The sequence below is a fragment of the Podarcis gaigeae genome (assembly GCF_964106915.1).
Source record: "Podarcis gaigeae genome assembly, chromosome: 1".
In the NCBI taxonomy this organism is placed as follows: domain Eukaryota; kingdom Metazoa; phylum Chordata; class Lepidosauria; order Squamata; family Lacertidae; genus Podarcis; species Podarcis gaigeae.
This window is the reverse complement of record NC_139678.1, coordinates 6,350,406-6,369,335: the sequence shown is the minus strand read 5'-3', so window position 1 is coordinate 6,369,335 and position 18,930 is coordinate 6,350,406. Positions and strand designations below refer to the sequence as shown.

At 47.1% G+C, this 18,930-nt stretch overlaps 1 protein-coding gene across 4 annotated transcripts in view; it reads right to left on the bottom strand.

Moving 5' to 3' along the window:
- Positions 1-18,930, bottom strand: part of SLC35F4 (solute carrier family 35 member F4) — a 144,785-nt gene that overhangs the window by 53,048 nt on the left and 72,807 nt on the right. Inside the window, exon 1 of one of the 4 annotated variants that reach the window (XM_083735856.1) lies at positions 5,380-5,623. The exons of 2 other annotated variants lie outside the window; for them this stretch is intronic. Coding sequence is in view for 1 of the 2 variants with exons in the window: in XM_083735854.1 (XP_083591980.1) it covers positions 2,069-2,096 (28 nt within the window). In the remaining variant the exon portion in view is untranslated. Of the gene's footprint in view, positions 1-2,068; positions 2,140-5,379; positions 5,624-18,930 lie in introns of those variants that run through there. One more of the 4 variants, XM_083735854.1, reaches the window with a different exon arrangement.

The following is an 18,930-nucleotide window of genomic DNA, read 5'->3' as shown; positions in this document are numbered from 1 at the left end:
TGGCAAAGAGCTGAAGGGAAATGCTGACCTTATATCCCTTCCTGGCTCTTGCCACCAGGTGCTGTGAGTTACCGGTACCAATCGGCCTCACCTGTGCGGCCACGCCTTGCCTCTTCAGAACAAACTTAGGAAGGCCCCAGTCCTGAAGAGTCCTATTGGTCACAGGGCCTGGCTCCTGCACACACACACCTGACATCAGGTTACATGAAAGGAGGGTCCAACCATGAATAACTTTCTGGCAGTAAGAGTCGTTTGGCAGTGGAATGGTCTCCCTCTGGAGGTTATGGACTCTCCTTCCTTGGAGGTTTCTAAGCAGAGGTTGGATGGCCATCTGTCAGGGATGCTTTAGCTGAGATTCCTACACTGCAGGGGGTTGGACTAGATGACCCTTGGGGTCCTGTCCAATTCTGCGATTCTATGATAAGTATGGAAGTGAAAGCTGGACCATAAAGAAGGCTGATCGCCAAAGAATTGATGCTTTTGAATTCTGGTGCTGGAGGAGACTCTGGAGAGTCCCATGGACTGCAAGAAGATCCAACCTATCCATTCTGAAGGAAATCAGCCCTGAGTGCTCACTGGAAGGACAGATCTTGAAGCTGAGGCTCCAAGACTTTGGCCACCTCATGAGAAGAGAAGACTCCCTGGAAAAGACCCTGATGTTGGGAAAGATGGAGGGCACAAGGAGAAGGGGAAGACAGAGGACGAGATGGTGGGACAGTGTTCTCGAAGCTACCAACATGAGTTTGACCAAACTGTGGGAGGCAGTGGAAGACAGGAGTGCCTAGCTTGCTCTGGTCCAGGGGGTCATGAAGAGTCGGGCACGACTAAACGACTAAACAACAACAACAATGATAAGCAGGACTCTTATGTTCTGAGCCCTTGCTGGAGGCCTGTAATTCAGTGGTAGAGTGTCTGCCTTGCATGCCAAAGGTCCAAGGTTCAATCCCTGACATCACCAGGTCTGGCTGGGAGACACTCCTGCTGGAAATGCCAGAGAGCTGCTGCCAGTCAGTGTGGGCAGTACTAGATGGGCCGAAAGGCTGACTCTGAACAGTGGTACCTTGGTTCTCAAACTTAATCCGTTCCGGAAGTCCATTCCAAAACCAAAGTTGTTCCAAAACCAAGGCGCTCTTTCCCATAGAAAATAATGCAAAACAGATTAATCCGTTCCAGGCTTTTTAAAACAATGCCTAACTTTGCATGAATTTTACTATTTAACAAGACCGTTGATCTGTAAAATGAAAGCAATAAACCATGTACTGCCGTCACACAATCAACCAATCAGTAGCTGAACTGGGTTCCACACAGTCAGAAAAACAAAACAAAAAGAGCCGCAAAAAAAACGCAAAATAAACAGACAGAGCTCAGCATAACACTCAAAACGGAAGGGTGGCACTCAAATTGGAAGCATAGCGCTCAAAACGGAACACGTTTGGCTTCTGAAAAAAGTTCGCAAACCAGAACACACACTTCCAGGTTTGCAGTGTTTGGGTTCCAAGTTGTTTGAGTACCAAGGCATTTGAGAACCAAGGTACCACTGTATAACGCAACTTCCTGCTATGATTTAGAACATCCCAGGAAGGAGTTAGATGGTTTTAGCCCCCCGAGCAAGCTTTGCTAGGCTAGAACAGCCACCAAGGATGCAAAATCAGACATCAGAGCACCCAAAATATCTGAGACACAGTTTCAAAAAGCAGGCATCTTGCAAACCTTTCGTTCTCAGCAGAGGGCTGTCTCAAAGGATTCTCCTGCTGAAAGAGAGATGATGGGCTCCTTAATCTTTCAACATAGTAATTTAGCTGTTCACTGACAGCGGAACATGGTGAGAATAAACTACCATTGGGGGCGAGCGGGCGGGCAGAGACTGTCTGCGGCATCAATAGAGAAAGAAATCTGTATTATTAATTTCAAGCGTGCTGCACGACATCGTCGGGCACGGTAATAGATTTCTATTTATTTTATGAGTTGGAGCAAGAATAATTTGGTTGTAATTGGATGTCAAATAATTATATACAAATCTGGGGCGAAGGGGGGGAAAGCCACTTACGTCTTCCAATTCTGGACTTACGATGTGTTTTGTCTTTATCGCAGGGCATCTGTGAAGAAGCCACTAATCAGAGTGCCGGTGTGGTGAGCACCCCGGCCTTATATCTCCTTTTACGTTTTAGACACTCCACACTTAATTACCGTATTTTTTTCTCTATAAGACTCACTTTTCCCCTCCTAAAAAGTAAGAGGAAATGTGTGTGCGTCTTATGGAGCGAATGCAGGCTGCGCAGCTATCCCAGAAGCCAGAGCAGCAAGAGGGATCGCTGCTTTCACTGCGCAGAGATCCCTCTTGCTGTTCCGGCTTCTGAGATGCAGAATATTTTTTTTCTTGTTTTCCTCCTCCAAAAACTAGGTGCATCTTGTGGTCTGGTGCGTCTTATAGAGCGAAAAATACGGTAGACAAATATGTGCTTTCCCTTTTGTGCCCGACAAAAAGCTGAGAAAGCGAAAGAGAGGGGGGGAAGGGGCCGCCTACAAGCAATTCAGCGTGCAAGCTTTCGAGTCGCACTGCATTCTTCATCAAGCTCTCCAGAAGATCACGTGACCCATGGACAAGGATGATGGAAGTTTTCATTCAAAGCATTTGGAGGGCACCAGATTGGGGAAAGCTTGCTTAGACCACGCCCCAGGATCCTGATGGAGTCACAAGATCTGGTGCAGAAGGCTCAGCTTTGGAAACTACAGAAGCCTGCTTTGCATATAACATTTGGATGAGGTATTGATATTCTTTTACAGTAGCAATGTACTGTTGTAAAATGCAAGTGCAACACGTACTTGTTGGCAAGCACGTGTGTCAAACAGGTGACGCTTAGAATTAGAATTTAGAATCACAGTATTTTTTTAGAGTTGGAAGGGACCCCTGGGGATCATCTAGTCCAACCCCCTGCAATGCATGAATGTGCAGATGTCCCATAAGGGGAATCAAACCTGCAAACTCTGTGTTATCAACACCCCTCTCTCACCAATTGAGTTGTCCACCTTGAGAGGGAGAACTGAGTTTGTGCCTCCATACAGGGACATGGGTGCCGCTGTGGGTTAAACCACAGAGCCTAGGACTTGCCGATCAGAAGGTTGGCGGTTCGAATCCCCGCGACGGGGTGAGCTCCCGTTGCTCGGTCCCTGCTCCTGCCAACCTAGCAGTTCGAAAGCACGTCAGAGTGCAAGTAGATCAATAGGTACCGCTCTGGCGGGAAGGTAAACGGCGTTTCCGTGCACTGCTCTGGTTTGCCAGAAGCGGCTTAGTCATGCTGGCCACATGACCCGTAAGCTGTACGCCGGCTCCCTCGGCCAGTAAAGCGAGATGAGTGCCGCAACCCCAGAGTTGGCCACGACTGGACCTAATGGTCAGGGGTCCCTTTACGTTTAATATGTGACTTTGCCTCTAACCTGAACTTCAGACTTCTTGATACACACTCATTTCAAAAGCCAAGAAGCTCGCACGGAAACCTTGCAAGGATGCCAGCAGCCCCAGAAACACCCTTTGAGGAAGGTAAGCTTGAAACCGATACAGGATGCCCTGTGAATTTTAATCGGGTGGCACAGGGGCGATCCGTTTGAGAAATGAGACACACAAACATAAATAGCTAATACGTCTTGGATTCGGGATCTGCCTGATCTCCAGAATTTTGAGAAGCGTAGGGTGAACGCTCTCATTGCCAGATAAGCGCCTCACAAACAAATGGTCCGGGTGGGAGGAAGATATTGTTGTCCACCAAGCCTTCTCCATTCTAAGTGAACAGAAGGAGTCTCAAATGCCCCTCCATCGTGTGATAGGAATTTTATGGTTTTAGATATATGGCAATGTTCATAACCACACGTACATAGATCAGCACAGGAAAGCCAACCTGGAACCATTTTGATTCCTAAACTGAGCAAATGTTTCTCTGCATGGTCAAAATAGAAAAGCCTCCCCATTGTCTTTTCCTTCACAAATCCTGTCTTAAGGGTATGTCTGTGTTTGAATAAGGGTGTGAGCCTTATCATTACAAAAGACTGGCCAGGCTCACCAAGAAATCCAATCAAGTAACCTGCCAGACAGAAAATAAACAAAGCGACAGGAGAAAACAACATGCAAATGTTCTGTTTTAGACCGCCTTATCTGAGGGGTGGTCTTAGGTTACACCCCTTCTGTGATGAATGCATAATGTTTCTGGGGGTGGTCTTGATCTACAGGATGGGAATTTCAAAAGTCTTTATAAGCCCTTGCACAGCAATTTTGGGGGTCCTCTTCCTCTCCTGCGTGTGAGGGGAGCACCCTGTTGCAACAGATCAATAAAGATCAAGCTTACTAGCTGCTTTGCTTCTCAATATTCTCTGGTTGGCCTCTGTTATTTTCTACTACCAATGGGGAACCTATGTAAGGACTCTATATGGGCTCTTGGATACCCCATAAGGGATAATAATAATAATAATAATAATAATAATAATAATAATAATAATAATAATTTATTATTTGTACCCCGCCCATCTGGCTGGGTTTCCCCAGCCACTCTGGGCGGCTTCCATAGAAACCAGAAAACACTAAAATATCATACATTAAAAACTTCCCTGAACAGGGCTGCCTTAAGATGTCTTCTGAATGTCAGGTAGTTGTTTATCGTTTTGACATCTGATGGGAGGGCGTTCCACAGGGCGGGCGCCACTACCGAAAAGGCCCTCTGCCTGGTTCCCTGTAGCTTTGCTTCTCGCAATGAGGGAACCGCCAGAAGGCCCTCGGCGCTGGACCTCAGAGTCCGGGCAGAACGATGGGGGTGGAGACGCTCCTTCAGATATACTGGGCCGAGGCCGTTTAGGGCTTTAAAGGTCAACACCAACACTTTGAATTGTGCTCGGAAACGTACTGGGAGCCAATGTAGGTCTTTCAAGACCGGTGTTATGTGGTCTCGGCGGCCGCCCCCAGTCACCAGTCTAGCTGCCGCATTCTGGATTAGCTGTAGTTTCCGAGTCACCTTCAAAGGTAGCCCCACGTAGAGCGCATTGCAGTAGTCCAAGCGCATATTTTTATTTACAACAATCGCAAAACAACGCATTCCAAAAGCTGAAATTTTAAAATTCCTGTTGCAAATGACTTGTAGCATTGTGAGGATATTTTCCCCCTGTCTGTCTGTCTGTCTCTCATTCTAATTCTGGTCTAATCTCCATATAATCCTCCTTAATACTTTCCCCTAGAAATCTTGCTTTCTCTCACCATATTGAGCAGATAACATAGCAAAGCCTGCAGGACTGAAGGAGGATTAGGTGCTAACTACGATATAAAATCAGAAAGAAAGAGAGGAAAGGAAAGTCACTGTAATCACTCTGGGCGGCAGGAGTTGGATTAGCTGTACTTACAATGAATTAGCACTCAACTCTCTGAGGGGCGCCCCCAGGGATCAAAGAAGTGCTAGGTCTGGGTCTTGTCTTGTTGCAGAGAGAAAGAGTCTTCAACTGAATCTGAAGTCTTCTGGGTGAGGGCTTGGCTTTCAACCAAGGAAGGAAATAAGAAATAAATTTACACATCGGGCTGTTGCTGTTTAAGGAAGGTGAGGTTTTAGGGAAAGTTTGCAAATGTGACATGGAGGCTGGCAGTGACCAGAAGAGGAATGACTGCTGGGAGAGAAAAAACGCCGTGGTGGATCTGCAGCATCACAACTGGACCCCTCCACCTGCCCCCGCTGCAACAAAACATGTCTCTCCTGTATCCTCTACCACTGTAAACTCTCAACAGTTTTGACTTCACCCCCAAAGGCACACTCCTCCATTGTCTCCCGAGACAATTATTATTATTATTATTATTATTATTATTATTATTATTATTATTATTATTATTAATACCCCGCCCTCACCAGCCAAGGCCGGGCTCAGGGCGACTAACAAGCAATAATAAAACAAGTTGAATGAATACAACTTAAAAACAAGATTAAAATACAACAGTAAAATATTGAAACAGTAAAATATTAAAATGTTAAAATGCAGCCAACAAACAGATGCCAACAATTAACCTTATGCATCATTTCCCGTTGAATGATAAGAAACCCCAGGGTCATTTACAAAGTAATAAAATCACATAAACATTGGGGAGACAGACCACATTTGACACTCCAAAAATGTATCGTTGGTGCTGCCCAAAACAAGAACATATTTACCTTGTGCTGAAACAGTGACAAGGTTGGCACCAGGAAGGTCGCCTTGGGGAAAGCATTGCAGGAACTGGGGCTACTACAGAGAAGACCCCGTCTCTTGTCGCCATCGTCCGGATCTACCTTGGACTAGGGAACATGAAGATAAGAGCCTGAGATGCTTATCTCAGGGTCTGGGTAGGACATATGGACTTTACCTGAAGAACTGCCTTAAACGCCTGCTCAAACCCTGGAGTCATCCAGAGGAGTGCCGTTAGTTGTCCCCCATGTTACAGAGACCTGACTGGCCTCACCAGGGAGTTGGGTGCCACCGAGCGAGCTGGCCAGTGATTCACACAGCTCAAAGTTGGATCTCCACAGACTTGGCTGAGTGTGAGGGAAGTAATAGTGCCCCTGTATTCTGCTCTGGTCAGGCCTCACCTGGAGTACTGTGTCCAGTTCTGGGCACCACAGTTCAAGGAGGACACTGACAAACTGGAACGTGTCCAGAGGAGGGCAACCAAAATGGTCAAAGGCCTGGAAACGATGCCTTACGAGGAACGGCTAAGGGAGCTGGGCATGTTTAGCCTGGAGAAGAGGAGGTTAAGGGGTGATATGATAGCCATGTTCAAATATATAAAAGGATGTCACATAGAGGAGGGAGAAAGGTTGTTTTCTGCTGCTCCAGAGAAGCGGACACGGAGCAATGGTTCCAAACTACAAGAAAGAAGATTCCACCTAAACATTAGGAAAAACTTCCTGACAGTAAGAGCTGTTCGACAGTGGAATTTGCTGCCAAGGAGTGTGGTGGAGTCTCCTTCTTTGGAGGTCTTTAAGCAGAGGCTTGACAACCATATGTCAGGAGTGCTCTGATGGTGTTTCCTGCTTGGCAGTGGGTTGGACTCGATGGCCCTGGTGGTCTCTTCCAACTCTATGATTCTATGAGGCCAAATGAGCACAGCGGCTCATTTCCTGTAGGTCTTACTCTGTGAAATCAGTTGCCAAGACTAAAAGTCTCCACTTTCCCACAGCCGTCTGTGTCTCCTCCTCTTCCAAGCAATTGGAGACTGCGTTTGGGGGTCCCCAAACTCTCCTCTGCCCTTCTGGTTCTAAGAGAAAAGGGGGAGCAGAGCAGGAGGAAGAGACACCAGTGACTCTTCACCAGCTGGGCTAATAATAATAATAATAATAATAATAATAATAATAATAATAATAACTTATTATTTATACCCCACCCATCGGGCTGGATTCCTCCAGCCACTCTGGGCGGCTTCCAACAAAATATTAAAATACAGTAGTCCACCAAACATTAAAAGCTTCCCTAAACAGGGCTGCCTTCAGATGTCTTCTAAAAGTCTGGTAGTTGTTGTTCTCTTTGACATCTGGTGGGAGGGCGTTCCACAGGGCGGGTGCCACCACCGAGAAGGCCCTTTGCCTGGTTCCCTGTAACCTCACTTCTCACAGTGAGGGAACCGCCAGAAGGCCCTCGGAGCTGGACCTCAGTGTCTGGGCAGAACGATGGGGGTGGAGATGCTCCTTCAGGTATACTGGACCTTTGTGGCTGTTTAGGGCTTTAAAGTTCAGCACCAACACTTTCAATTGTGCTCGGAAATGTACCGGGAGCCAATCCATGAATTTTGGGTGCAACTCTGGATTCACCCCCACCCTTTTCTTTCTTTCGTCTTCTTTCTTGCTTGCTTTCGCAATTTAACTTTTTTTTAGTATATCCCAGGTTGAGCCTAAAGAGGAAGATCTTTTGCATTGCTGACTTCCAGCTGGACCTCATTTGGCCCACAAGCTGAAGGCGTCTTGCCCTCTCAATTGTTGTTGTTGTTTAGTCGTGTCTGACTCTTCGTGACCCCATGGACCAAAGCACAGCAGGCACTCCTGTCTTCCACTGCCTCCCACAGTTTGGTAGCTTCGAGAACACTGTCCAACCATCTCATCCTCTGGCATCCCTTTCTTCTTGTGCCCTCCATCTTTCCCAACATCAGGGTCTTTTCCAGGGAGTCTTCTCTTCTCATGAGGTGGCCAAAGTCTTGGAGCCTCAGCTTCAGGATCTGTCCTTCCAGTGAGCACTCAGGGCTGGTTTCCTTCATAATAGATCGGTTTGATCTTCTTGCAGTCCATGGGACTCTCAAGAGTCTCCTCCAGCACCATAATTCAAAAGCATTGATTCTTCGGCAATCAGCCTTCTTTATGGTCCAGCTCTCACTTCCATACATCACTACTGCCCCTCTCAATTATCATATGCAAATGTTATGCAAACCAGTGTCCTTTCATGTGTGTGATTAATTTCCTCCGGGGGGGGGGGGTTTGAAATGAAAATGGCCACACACATACTTTCACCACACCTGGTCTCTGCACCCCATCATCAGCGCTGCCCCTCCATCTCCCTCGCAATTTCCAAAAAGTTCAGAGAGACTAGATGAGGCATCTTCTGTTCTCATTGAAAGATGAGCCTTTCACCTTGAGGACATGGTGGTCAGTTCTCAAATGAGGATTATTTTCTCGGACAGGGCACAATATTGATCAGATGGCACTTGAGCTTGGCAGCTACAAATCAGAGGTGTTCAGTCGCAGGGATTTATTCAATTAAATCGGAGAAGCCCATCTCGTTAAGGGAACAGCCTGTATTAACAGCCCTGTGTCCCAGAGAAATGAATTTTCCTGTCTGAACATTCTGGGTCCAACCTCCTCCAAGTGATTAACACTTTGCAGAGCAATATTTCCTCTTCCAAAGAACATGAGCGAACCTATTTCGGTCCTTTTTATGGTTGCGGAAAGAACAGCGTGTTCACCAGCTTCTTCCACCGGGTCCTAAAGCCCTGCTAACCTAGCCCAAAACCTCAGCCAAGATGCGGCTGAAGTTGTGCATCATTACTTCACACAGAACTATCATTTGCCCCAGGTTATGTCAGTAAATAACTTAAAAACAAATGAAAGAAAAGGAAATAGAATATCCAAACATTTCAATTTACATGTACAGACTATAGCAGTTTTGGAGAAATCACACAAAAATAAGATTAAAGTGAAAAATAAATTATGAGATTAAAAGAGGCTTTTTAATTTGTGATGCGCCCATTTCTGCTTGAGGAATGGAAATGTAGAGTAAGCAAATTGCTGATTTTTTAAAAAAAAAAACTGATTTCAGTTGGCAATGGCAGTGATCCAGAACAGAGAGTGTAATACTGTAAATTTTCCTGAGAAAGTCGCTGAATGCAGAATCGCAGGGACATTGGAATCTGCCTTATCCCAAGTGAGAGCAGTAGTCCATCTATCTGAAGATTTTGTTCAGTTTCTGTTAACTGATTCTCATGAAAACTTACAGATTCTGGCTTCACACAATTAACTCAAGGCGGTGTCAATTTACTCTTGGCAGAAAGCCAAGGTCTGCTTGACCTAGAAACTACTTACTCTGATTGGTTAACAACCAGCACTCAACTCTGTTATCTAGGAATGCTAGCACCGTTTGTGTTAGGTGTGTTAGGAGTAGGAGTGCTGTGTATGGTTAAGAGAGAGAGAGAGAGAGAGAGAGAGAGAGAGAGAGAGAGAGAGAGAGGATTTATTTTGCTTTGTTTTGTATGCAGAAACTCTGCTGGTTTTATTTTTCCTTTTAATAAATCCTGTAAATAGTTATTCTGAGTCTAGCTGACTAGTCGTTTCCACCTCAACTAGCTTCTTCGCTGTGCAGGAAAACTCTGCTACGTTTGGGCTAAAGCCATTAGAGCTATGCCTGACACTTCAAAGTTCCATGAGATTTGTCTACACAGATAGGTAGCAAAACTCACAGTCCTACCTAGAGATGGGAACACCTGATGTAGTGCAGGTGAAAAGGATCTAGGGGTCTTGGTGGACCACAAGCTGAACATGAGTCCACCGTGTGATGCAGCAGCAAAAAAAGCTAATGCTATTCTAGACTGCATAGACAGAAGTACAGTCTTCTTCTTCTTCTGCGATCCCTTGCAGCCAAGTAAGATTGTCATCCATAGACACAGTTTTAACAATGAGTCCGTAAGTGACTGTGGAGGACAATTCTGGATCCACACATCCTTCCACAGTGGGGATATTGGTTTCCAGGCAGGAGTTGATCACGGTGTGGATTTGTCAAGCATGCCTTCCTCTTAGCACGTTTCTCCCTTGTGTCCTGCGTTCGAGTGTCTTCAAAACCCTTTGGTAAAGGCTGTTTTCCAACTGGAGCGCTCGCAAGCCAGGGTTTCCCAGTTGTCAGTGTTTATACTACTTTTTTTTTTAGATTTGCCTTGAGAGAGTCTTTAAACCTCTTTTGTTGACCACCAGCATGACGCCTTCATATACTGGACAGTATAGTGTCCAGATCAAGGGAAGTAAGAGTACCACTCTATTCTGCCTTGGTCAGAACACATCTGGAATACTGTGTCCAATTCTGGGCACCACAATTTAAGGATGCTGACAAGCTGGAAGGAGTGCAGAGGAGGGCAACCAAGATGCTCAAAGGTCTGAAAACTAAGGGAAGTTTAAAATATTTAATGCTGTATTGTTTTTAACACTTGAATGGAAGCCTCCCAGAGTGGCTGGGGAAACTCAGCCAGATGGGTGGGGTAGAAATAATAAATTATTATTATTATTAGCCTCATGAGGAGCGCTTGAAGGAGCTGGGTATGTTTAGCCTGGAAAAGAGGACTGAGAGGTGATAGGAGAGCCATCTTCAAATATCTTAAGGGCTGTCACATGGAGGAAGGAGCATGCTTGTTTTTCTCCTGCTTCAGAGAGTAGAACTTGAACCCATGGCTTCAAGTTGCAAGAAAGGAGATCCCAACTAAACATCAGGAAGAACTTTCAGACGGTTCAAAAGTGGAGCAGATTCCTCATGAATCTTTCTTGGGGGGTTTTAAGCAGAGGTTGGATGGCTATCAGCCGTGGATGCTGGAGCTGAGATTCCTGCATTGCAGGGGGTTGGACTAGATGACCCCTGGGGATCCCTTACGACTCTACGATTCTATGAGATGCCAGGGATCAAACCTGGGAACTTTTGCATGCAAAGGAGATGCTCTACCACTAAGCTGAAGGAGAGGCTGCAGAAAAGTTGGCTCCATCCTTGTCTCCGTCCCATTTTCTCACCCAGCCAGACTCTACTGCCAGAGCTATTTTGAGCAAGATCTGGTTCCCTCCATGAGTGAAGAGAAGGCTGTTCCTCTGCCTCTGTGGCTTCAGAGGCAATTCCAGGGCTGAGAACCCACACCCAGAACCAGGCCAGAGGACAGAAAAACCATTTTGCAACCGGCAGAGCAGAAGAGAATCTCCAGCCCTCTCGCCAGTGCCGATATTCTTGCAAGACAGCTGCCTGGGTTGATAACCCGGCCTTGCCTCGGATTTCAAAAGAGAGGAGAGCGAGCACCGCTAGCTGGCAGCATTTGATGCTCCTTCCGCACGTCTCGCCTGCCTTCCTGAGCGCGCATCGCCTCCAGCTAAGAAGGCAGACGGGCGGCAGAGCCTGCCTGAGGAATGAAGTCAGGCAGGTGCGCTTGTGACCGGACTGCTGATGTGGCGGCAGTTTGCAGCTCGAGACAAAAGCAGGTTCTGCAATGGCTGGAGTGCTGCCAACCTCCTCTGCAGGAAGCAAGGGGTGCGTGCAAACCGACCCCACACAGATAGAGGGTCCCAAGTGCACATGGCAGCGAGGGGAGTGAAAAGAAGGGAAGAGGCCTGAGCAGGTAGATGGAGAGGTCTGGGGGGGCAGATTTGCCCCTCCTGAGGCTGAGGTTCCTCATTCCTGACAGTAAGAGCTGTTCGACAGTGGAATTTGCTGCCAAGGAGTGTGGTGGAGTCTCCTTCTTTGGAGGTCTTTAAGCAGAGGCTTGACAACCATATGTCAGGAGTGCTCTGATGGTGTTTCCTGCTTGGCAGGGGGTTGCACTCGATGGCCCTTGTGGTCTCTTCCAACTCTATGATTCTATGATTGCTGCGCTACACCACGCCAGAGCTCAACGAAGCCTCCCCAGAAAGGCAGACTATAAAATCACAAAATTGCAGAGTTGGAAAAGACCCAGGGGGTCATCTAGTTCAACCCTCTACAGTGCCATCATATTGGGTGTTGCATGGAAATGCACCCCCAAATTCTCCATTCCAGGCCAGGGAGACCAAATTGTTACAGGGGGTGGGGGCCGACATGGCTTCCTTCTTGCTTTCGCTACCTGTTCACCTGCTCTCTCTCGGATCAGGCCTTCAGAGGGTGGACAAACCACCTTGGCTGTGAGTCCTGGAAGACCACCTCCCTGGCTTGCAGGCCTTTCCCCACCTGACCTGGGAGGGCAGAGCCTGGACTGACTCCAGCTACAAAAGCAGGGGCTGGAGGAGAGGCTGGAGACCATCTTGACTGCCTCTTGGTACAAACCCGGGTCATGGAGCCTGAGCTTCCACAGCCACTATTTGCCATGAACCACCATTGGTAGGATTGGCAGCCACAGCAGCAGATATGTTCTTTGCTTATGATAAAACTTGATCCCTTGTCAGTTATGCTGTTTTAAATGTGCACTTTCTATTTGTTGTCTCCGTTTAGTACTGTTTTCTTGTGAAATGTTTAAGATAATTTGGGGGGGTTAGCTTTGCCGTGTCAAATGTGCACTCTGTCGTTGGGCTTCTTTGTAATGTTTTATTTTGAAATCTTTAAGATAATACTTTAAGGTAAAGGTAAAGGTACCCCTGCCCGTACGGGCCAGTCGTGTCCGACTCTAGGGTTGTGCGCCCATCTCACTTAAGAGGCCGGGGGCCAGCGCTGTCCGGAGACACCTCCGGGTCACGTGGCCAGCGTGCCAAAGCTGCTCTGGCGTGCCAGCACCAGCGCAGCACACGGAAACACCGTTTATCTTCCCGCTATAAAGCGGTACCTATTTATCTACTTGCACTTAGGGGTGCTTTCAAACTGCTAGGTGGGCAGGAGCTGGGACCGAAAGACGGGAGCTCACCCCGCCGCAGGGATTCGAACCGCCGACCATGCGATCGGCAAGTCCTAGGCACTGAGGTTTTACCCACAGCGCCACCCGCGTTTCTTAAGAGATAATACTTTGCTTTCCTGTTAATTATGTCGCTCTCAACGTATACTTTGGGGTGTGTGTTTTTTTTACTTTCTTCTGCTTTATTGGATATCCTAATGTGTTGCAAGTCACTTTTAGACTTTTTCTTTAAAATATAAAGCGGTGTTGAAATGAAATGAATGAATGAGATTCCTCCATTGCAGGGGGCTGGTGAGCCTTGGAGGGGGTGTCTCTTCCAGTTCTATAATTCTATGATTCTATGGTGATAAACCAACGGGCACCAGCAACAGTGGCAAGGAGGGGGAACCCAGAGATTGCATCCCATTAGGGGCATCCCAAGTCCCACATATAAAAACAAAACAACAAAACGCCCAGCCCAAAACTTGGAAGCTACTTGCAGAGATTTGTTAAAATGCCTTCTCATTTGAAAGCCAAGCCGCTTTGGGACACAGCTTCCCAGCCTCCCGTTTGTAGAAGGGGAAGCATTTTAGCACCCTCCTGTAACACTGGACACCGGTCAATCGATAGGCAGCTATTTTCAGGGAAAGCAAATGGATTTTAGACCCTCTAACTTCTTCTGGAGCAGTGCCAAGGAATAAGGCTGCAAGATCAGAGGGAGGCACATTTTACAAAGCGAGGAAGGGCTTGCTCGTGGAAGCGCGACTCGTGAGAAGATGATCTTACCAGCAACATGAAGAACTTTGTTTGTAAGGGAGGAACGGGAGAATTTGAGGCGGGGTGTCCCTGAAAAATGGCCTTTTGGAGGAGGGAAATGAAAACAAGTCCTTGGGCAGTTATCTTTCCACAAAGGCAGACATTGATGCTGAAATCCAGCATCATCTAGGATCTATGAGTGCAGCTTTCTCCTGACTGAAGTGCAGAGTGTTTGAGGATCGGGACATTCGCAGGAAACCAAAATTCTTGTTTACAAAGCTATGGTACTACCAACCTTACTGTATGCTTGTGAAACATGGACCACTTATAAACTCCAACTCCTCAGAAGATTCCATCAATGGTGTCTCTAAAAAATTTTACATGTCACCTGAGAAGGCAGGTGAACTAATGCCGGTGTACTGGAAGAAGCAAAGGTCACCAATGTCAAAGCAATGCTTCTTCAACATCACCTTCGTTGGACTGGTCATGTTGTGCAGATGCCTGATGATCGTCTTCCAAAGAAACTACTCTATTCCAAACTTTAAAATGGAAAGCATAATGCTGGTAGTCAACAAAAGAGGTTCAAAGACTCTCTCAAGGCATATCAAAAAAAATGTAGTATAAACACCGACAACTGGGAAACAGTGGCCTGCGAGCGCTCCAGTTGGAGAACAGCCTTTACCAAAGGTGTCATGGGCTTGAAGACACTCAAACTCAGGACACAAGGGAGAAATGTGCTAAGAGGAAGGCACGCTTGGCAAATCCACACCATGATCAACTCCCGCCAGGAAACCAATGTCCCCACTGTGGAAGGATATGTGTCCAGAATTGGCCTCCACAGTCACTTACGGACTCATTCTTAAAACCGTGTTTATGGAAGACAATCTGACTCGGCTACAAGTGAGTGCCAAAGAAGAAGAAGAAGAAGCCTGTGGGGCATTTTTTAAAAGCCTGAAATTCCACAGCATTCCAGCTGGGCCTGAGGCCCGGGGAGCAAATCATAGAATCGCAGGAACATAGAAATGTACAGTTGTGAAGTGAAAGGATAAGAAACAGGGATTTATATCTAGATGTTAGGATAGAGATGATAATGAAAACAGGTAAACAGGAAGACACAATGAGAGATAAAGGAGGTGCTGTGGGATTAGTGGAAGTCAATGTTTTGTTGTTGTTGTTTTAGTGTTTATATTACTAACTTGAAGACATGGATTTGTTTTTTTTTTGTTTTAGTTGTTGCTTTTTTAGTTTTCGAATGTTGGTTTTTGTGCGTTGTGTATTGTTATTTTTCAATATTTTTCGTTTTGCTGCTGTTGTGTGGGAAATACTAATAAAAATTATTTAATTAAAAGAAAAGAAAAGAAAAGAAATGTAGAGTTGGGAGGGACCCTGAGGATCATCTAGTCCAACCCCCTGCAATGCAGGAATATGCCTCTATCGCATATGCAGCATCCTTGAGTTATTGCTCTCGCTTGCCTGATGTGGGAGTGTGTGCAGAAAGCAGCCAACTGCGCACAGGTAAGATTCAGGGCAGATGCTCCGCCCACTTTTGCCTCTGGCCACGCCCACCACTGACATGTGCCCCGCAAAAGCCTGCCCAGAAGGGAATTATGGCCCTCAAGAGTGAAAAAAGGTTCCCCACAACTGCTATATTCCTGGGTCCCAATCTCACTGTGGTGGAGTTGTTGCGGATGCATGCTCATCACCCTAATCGCCGGTACACAAACCTCCCAGTTGCTACGCCTGGAATTGGATGAGACCTCCCCATCAGATGTCTCGGCATTGACCTAAGCAAGGCTGCCCCCATGAAGGTCCTTGTGGCGTTTGCCTCCTAGGTGGTGTTAGTTTCTGTTTGAGCAGCTGCGTGGAGTCACAGGACTCTGTTTACATTCCTGGGATTCCATACTATTGGAGTCTCACGGGAAAGGAGACGGGATGTGACGTTAGTAGTTTCCTGTTTCCTTTGTTCCTTTGTTTCAGTTGCTCTCTGCTTTCATAGAGAGAGGATGTCTTTTCTGTTCTGCGTAGTTTAGAAATAAAACTCTTTAAACATGTAGCTCATATGATCTCATCCTTCCCTGCTGGGAACTTTGCTGAGTGAAGAATGTGCTTGGAGCCTTATCAAAGGCTCAAGGTCATTAATTGTTTGTCGGAGGCGATTACAAAGGCTCGGTCGAAGGGAGCTGCCGACAGGTGGGTCATAAGGAAAGGGTTAAATGAGTGTGAAGTGATTGGCCGGTGGGAACCCAAGGGGAGGACTTAGAGTTAGAGTTGGAAGGGTTGTGAAGTCAGTTGGGAGTTGGAGAAGGAAGAGGGAGGATAACTCTGTGGGTTGGTCGAGTTGTGTTGTGAGAGAGTGAAAGAAACTGATAGGAGTCAGATAGACAGGTAGCAGTTCAGGAAAGGATAAGCCGGTATAGAAACTAAGATTAAGAAACTAACAAGAAAAATTATCTGAAACCATAAACTTGTTAAGGCTTAGAAAATAAACTTGCTTATTTGATTTAATGTTAACAACTGTCTGGACTCTGTGTGTACCCGAGGGAAACGGGTTGGTGGCAGCGGGAAAGCAATCACAGTGGTGGCACAGGGATCAATAGACCGCCAAACGTCCGGGGGCCCTGTGTGATCGCCACAGTCCTCTTGTGGCCCCTGTGAGATTTTCATCCCAGCCAAACTGACAATTTCCCCTTCCCTCAAATAAGCCGAACTGCCAACATTCTCTACCCGCTTTATTGCTGGGATGCTCAGCTCAGCCAGTCGGTGCCTGAGGCATCAGGCTGCCACAAACAATACAGCTTCTACAACTTTTCCATTTTTCTTCTCAATGCCTGGCTGCGTTTCAGAGATTCACCCTTCCTTCCATCACTCAGACATTTAAAACTGCACATTAAACCTGCAATGCAAAGCATACAATCCACCCCTCACCTGAGAAAGGAAGCCCAAGACACCAGAACTACTTTCTCGGGGGCGGGGGGTTGTGGGGGCGGGGGGAAGAACCACAAACTTTCTCCTGTTCAAATGCAACGTTGTTTTTTAATCTACCGGCAAGGTTAAAAATCCGACGCCTCAGGGCTGCCTTCATCGCCCACGGTGGTAATAAGCTGGCAGCAAACTAAGGGGAGGAAAAAAAACAGTTTTGTGAAGAATTCTCTGGCGTGTGCATATTTTATACTGGAATAAATTTCCATAAAGAGAAAGTCCTGATGGAAGACCACAATCTCCACAGTTGACAAGGCTTTAGGGCTCAGAGTGAGGTAGGAAGCATCACCTGAGACACAGACAGACAGACAGACAGACAGACAGACAGACAGACTGCTAAATTATTCCTATCCAGGTCACAAGGGGGGGGGAATTATTTAGGGTTTGGGGGAGCGGATCAGGCATGGAATGATTCTCTCCATCCAACAGCAAAGGGGGGGGGGGTCTGTCTGAGTCGTAGCAGCGCTTTGAAAAATTGTTTTTTTTACAATTCCTGAATTTCAGCACCTGAATTTCAGAGAGCTTTCAGTGGCCTCAGCAGGAATTACTTCAAGACAGTGACACTCTCCCCAGGGTAATGCTTTTAACACTCAACCTCTTAAACACACACGCACACACACATATTTCAGAGTAGCAACTTAATGCAATTTGATGCCACCGTTAGTCCAAAACGTTTTAGGATGTGAAGTAGCAAATGGCACACAAACACAAGCAGAGAGAAAAATACACGTGTGTGTGTGGAATATATACATATTGAAAAACCTCTTCTCCAACAATTCAAAGGACTGATAATTTGGAGCTGAGGAAGCCTGTTGCCCTCCAACTGGACTCCAATTCCCATCATCCGCAGCCAACATGCCCAATAATCAGAGATGATGGGAGTTGGAGTCCAATTGGAGGGCAACAGGTTTCCCCATCCCGGTGCTACGGGAAGCTTGCAAGCAGGACATTGTGGTATAGTGGTCACAGTGTTGGACCTGGGGGGCGACGGTTCTAAGGGGAAGCTGGAGGTGCAAATGACCATCCAACTTTGAAAAGCTGGCATGGCTGGATCAAGGTCATCAGCTTTGTTGAGTTAACTAAACTAAATACCTCTAACCGGACCTTGAATAAGTATGCAATTTATTGTTTTGAATCTCATTGCGTTGCTTTCTTTCTTGGTGGGTTGTGCAAACCGCTGTTCTGAATGGTGCTTTTTATAGGGTAGGGTAAGGGGGCAAGTTTATGGAACCGAGGGGACAGTGCCCCCAAAGGTTTGGGAGTCCCGCCTTAGACTACAATGCTTGCCAGCACCCAAATTCAGAGGGGGGTGTTGGAAGCTGAAGAGGCAACAGGGTTTAGTGAGCAGGAAGAGTCTGTGGCAGAGAGCAGTCTAGACTCAGAGGCAGAAGCAGAGGATGGAGAAGGGAGAGCCAAAAGGCAAAGATGAGTCAGGCTAGCGAATAATCCAGGGAGTCTCCGGCTCCTGCTGCAACCAGCTCCCTTGCCCCCTGATCTCCCAGGACCAGAAGAGGTATGAAGAAGGAGGAGCAAAGAGAGAGATACCACCTAAGATTGCTAAGGGAGGAGCCTTAGAGAGCGGTGGGAAGGCAGGAACTTTCAGTCCTAGTTGCTTTGCTCACTAGGCCCGAGATGTTACGTTTCTTTGAATACAGAGTTAACTTCGTGGACACCTTTTGAAGTTATCGCAGACCTGCACCGGACGCTCCTGATAGCAGATTTGTGAACGACGTGCCAATTCCACTAGCATTGAGCATCACTTAACTCCAGCCTGCTTCAAACCAAAACATGCCCCCCTGTGCTGGTCCTGGGGCTACCAAAAGGCGAGGTCCGAGTCCAGTCCGAGGTCGAGGGGTACAGTATGGAGGCTGTCCGTCAAAGCTATAGCTGGGTCCAAGGCAGGGAGTCAGGTGAGGTCAGGAACTCTGGCAGACGATGAGGACAGGGTGCAGGCAGGAACAGGCTACCAACAATGTTGCTCCCGCAACTTGGGACTGGGGCTGGCTGGCTTTTATCTGCCCCGACGCATAGGGCGGCCACGATCCTCTGGTGACTCGCCTCTCCTGGCCTGGAGGTGAGCACTCCTCCTGTGGGAACTTAGTTCCCTCCGCCTCTCTGCCCTGAGCCGCTGCAGCTCA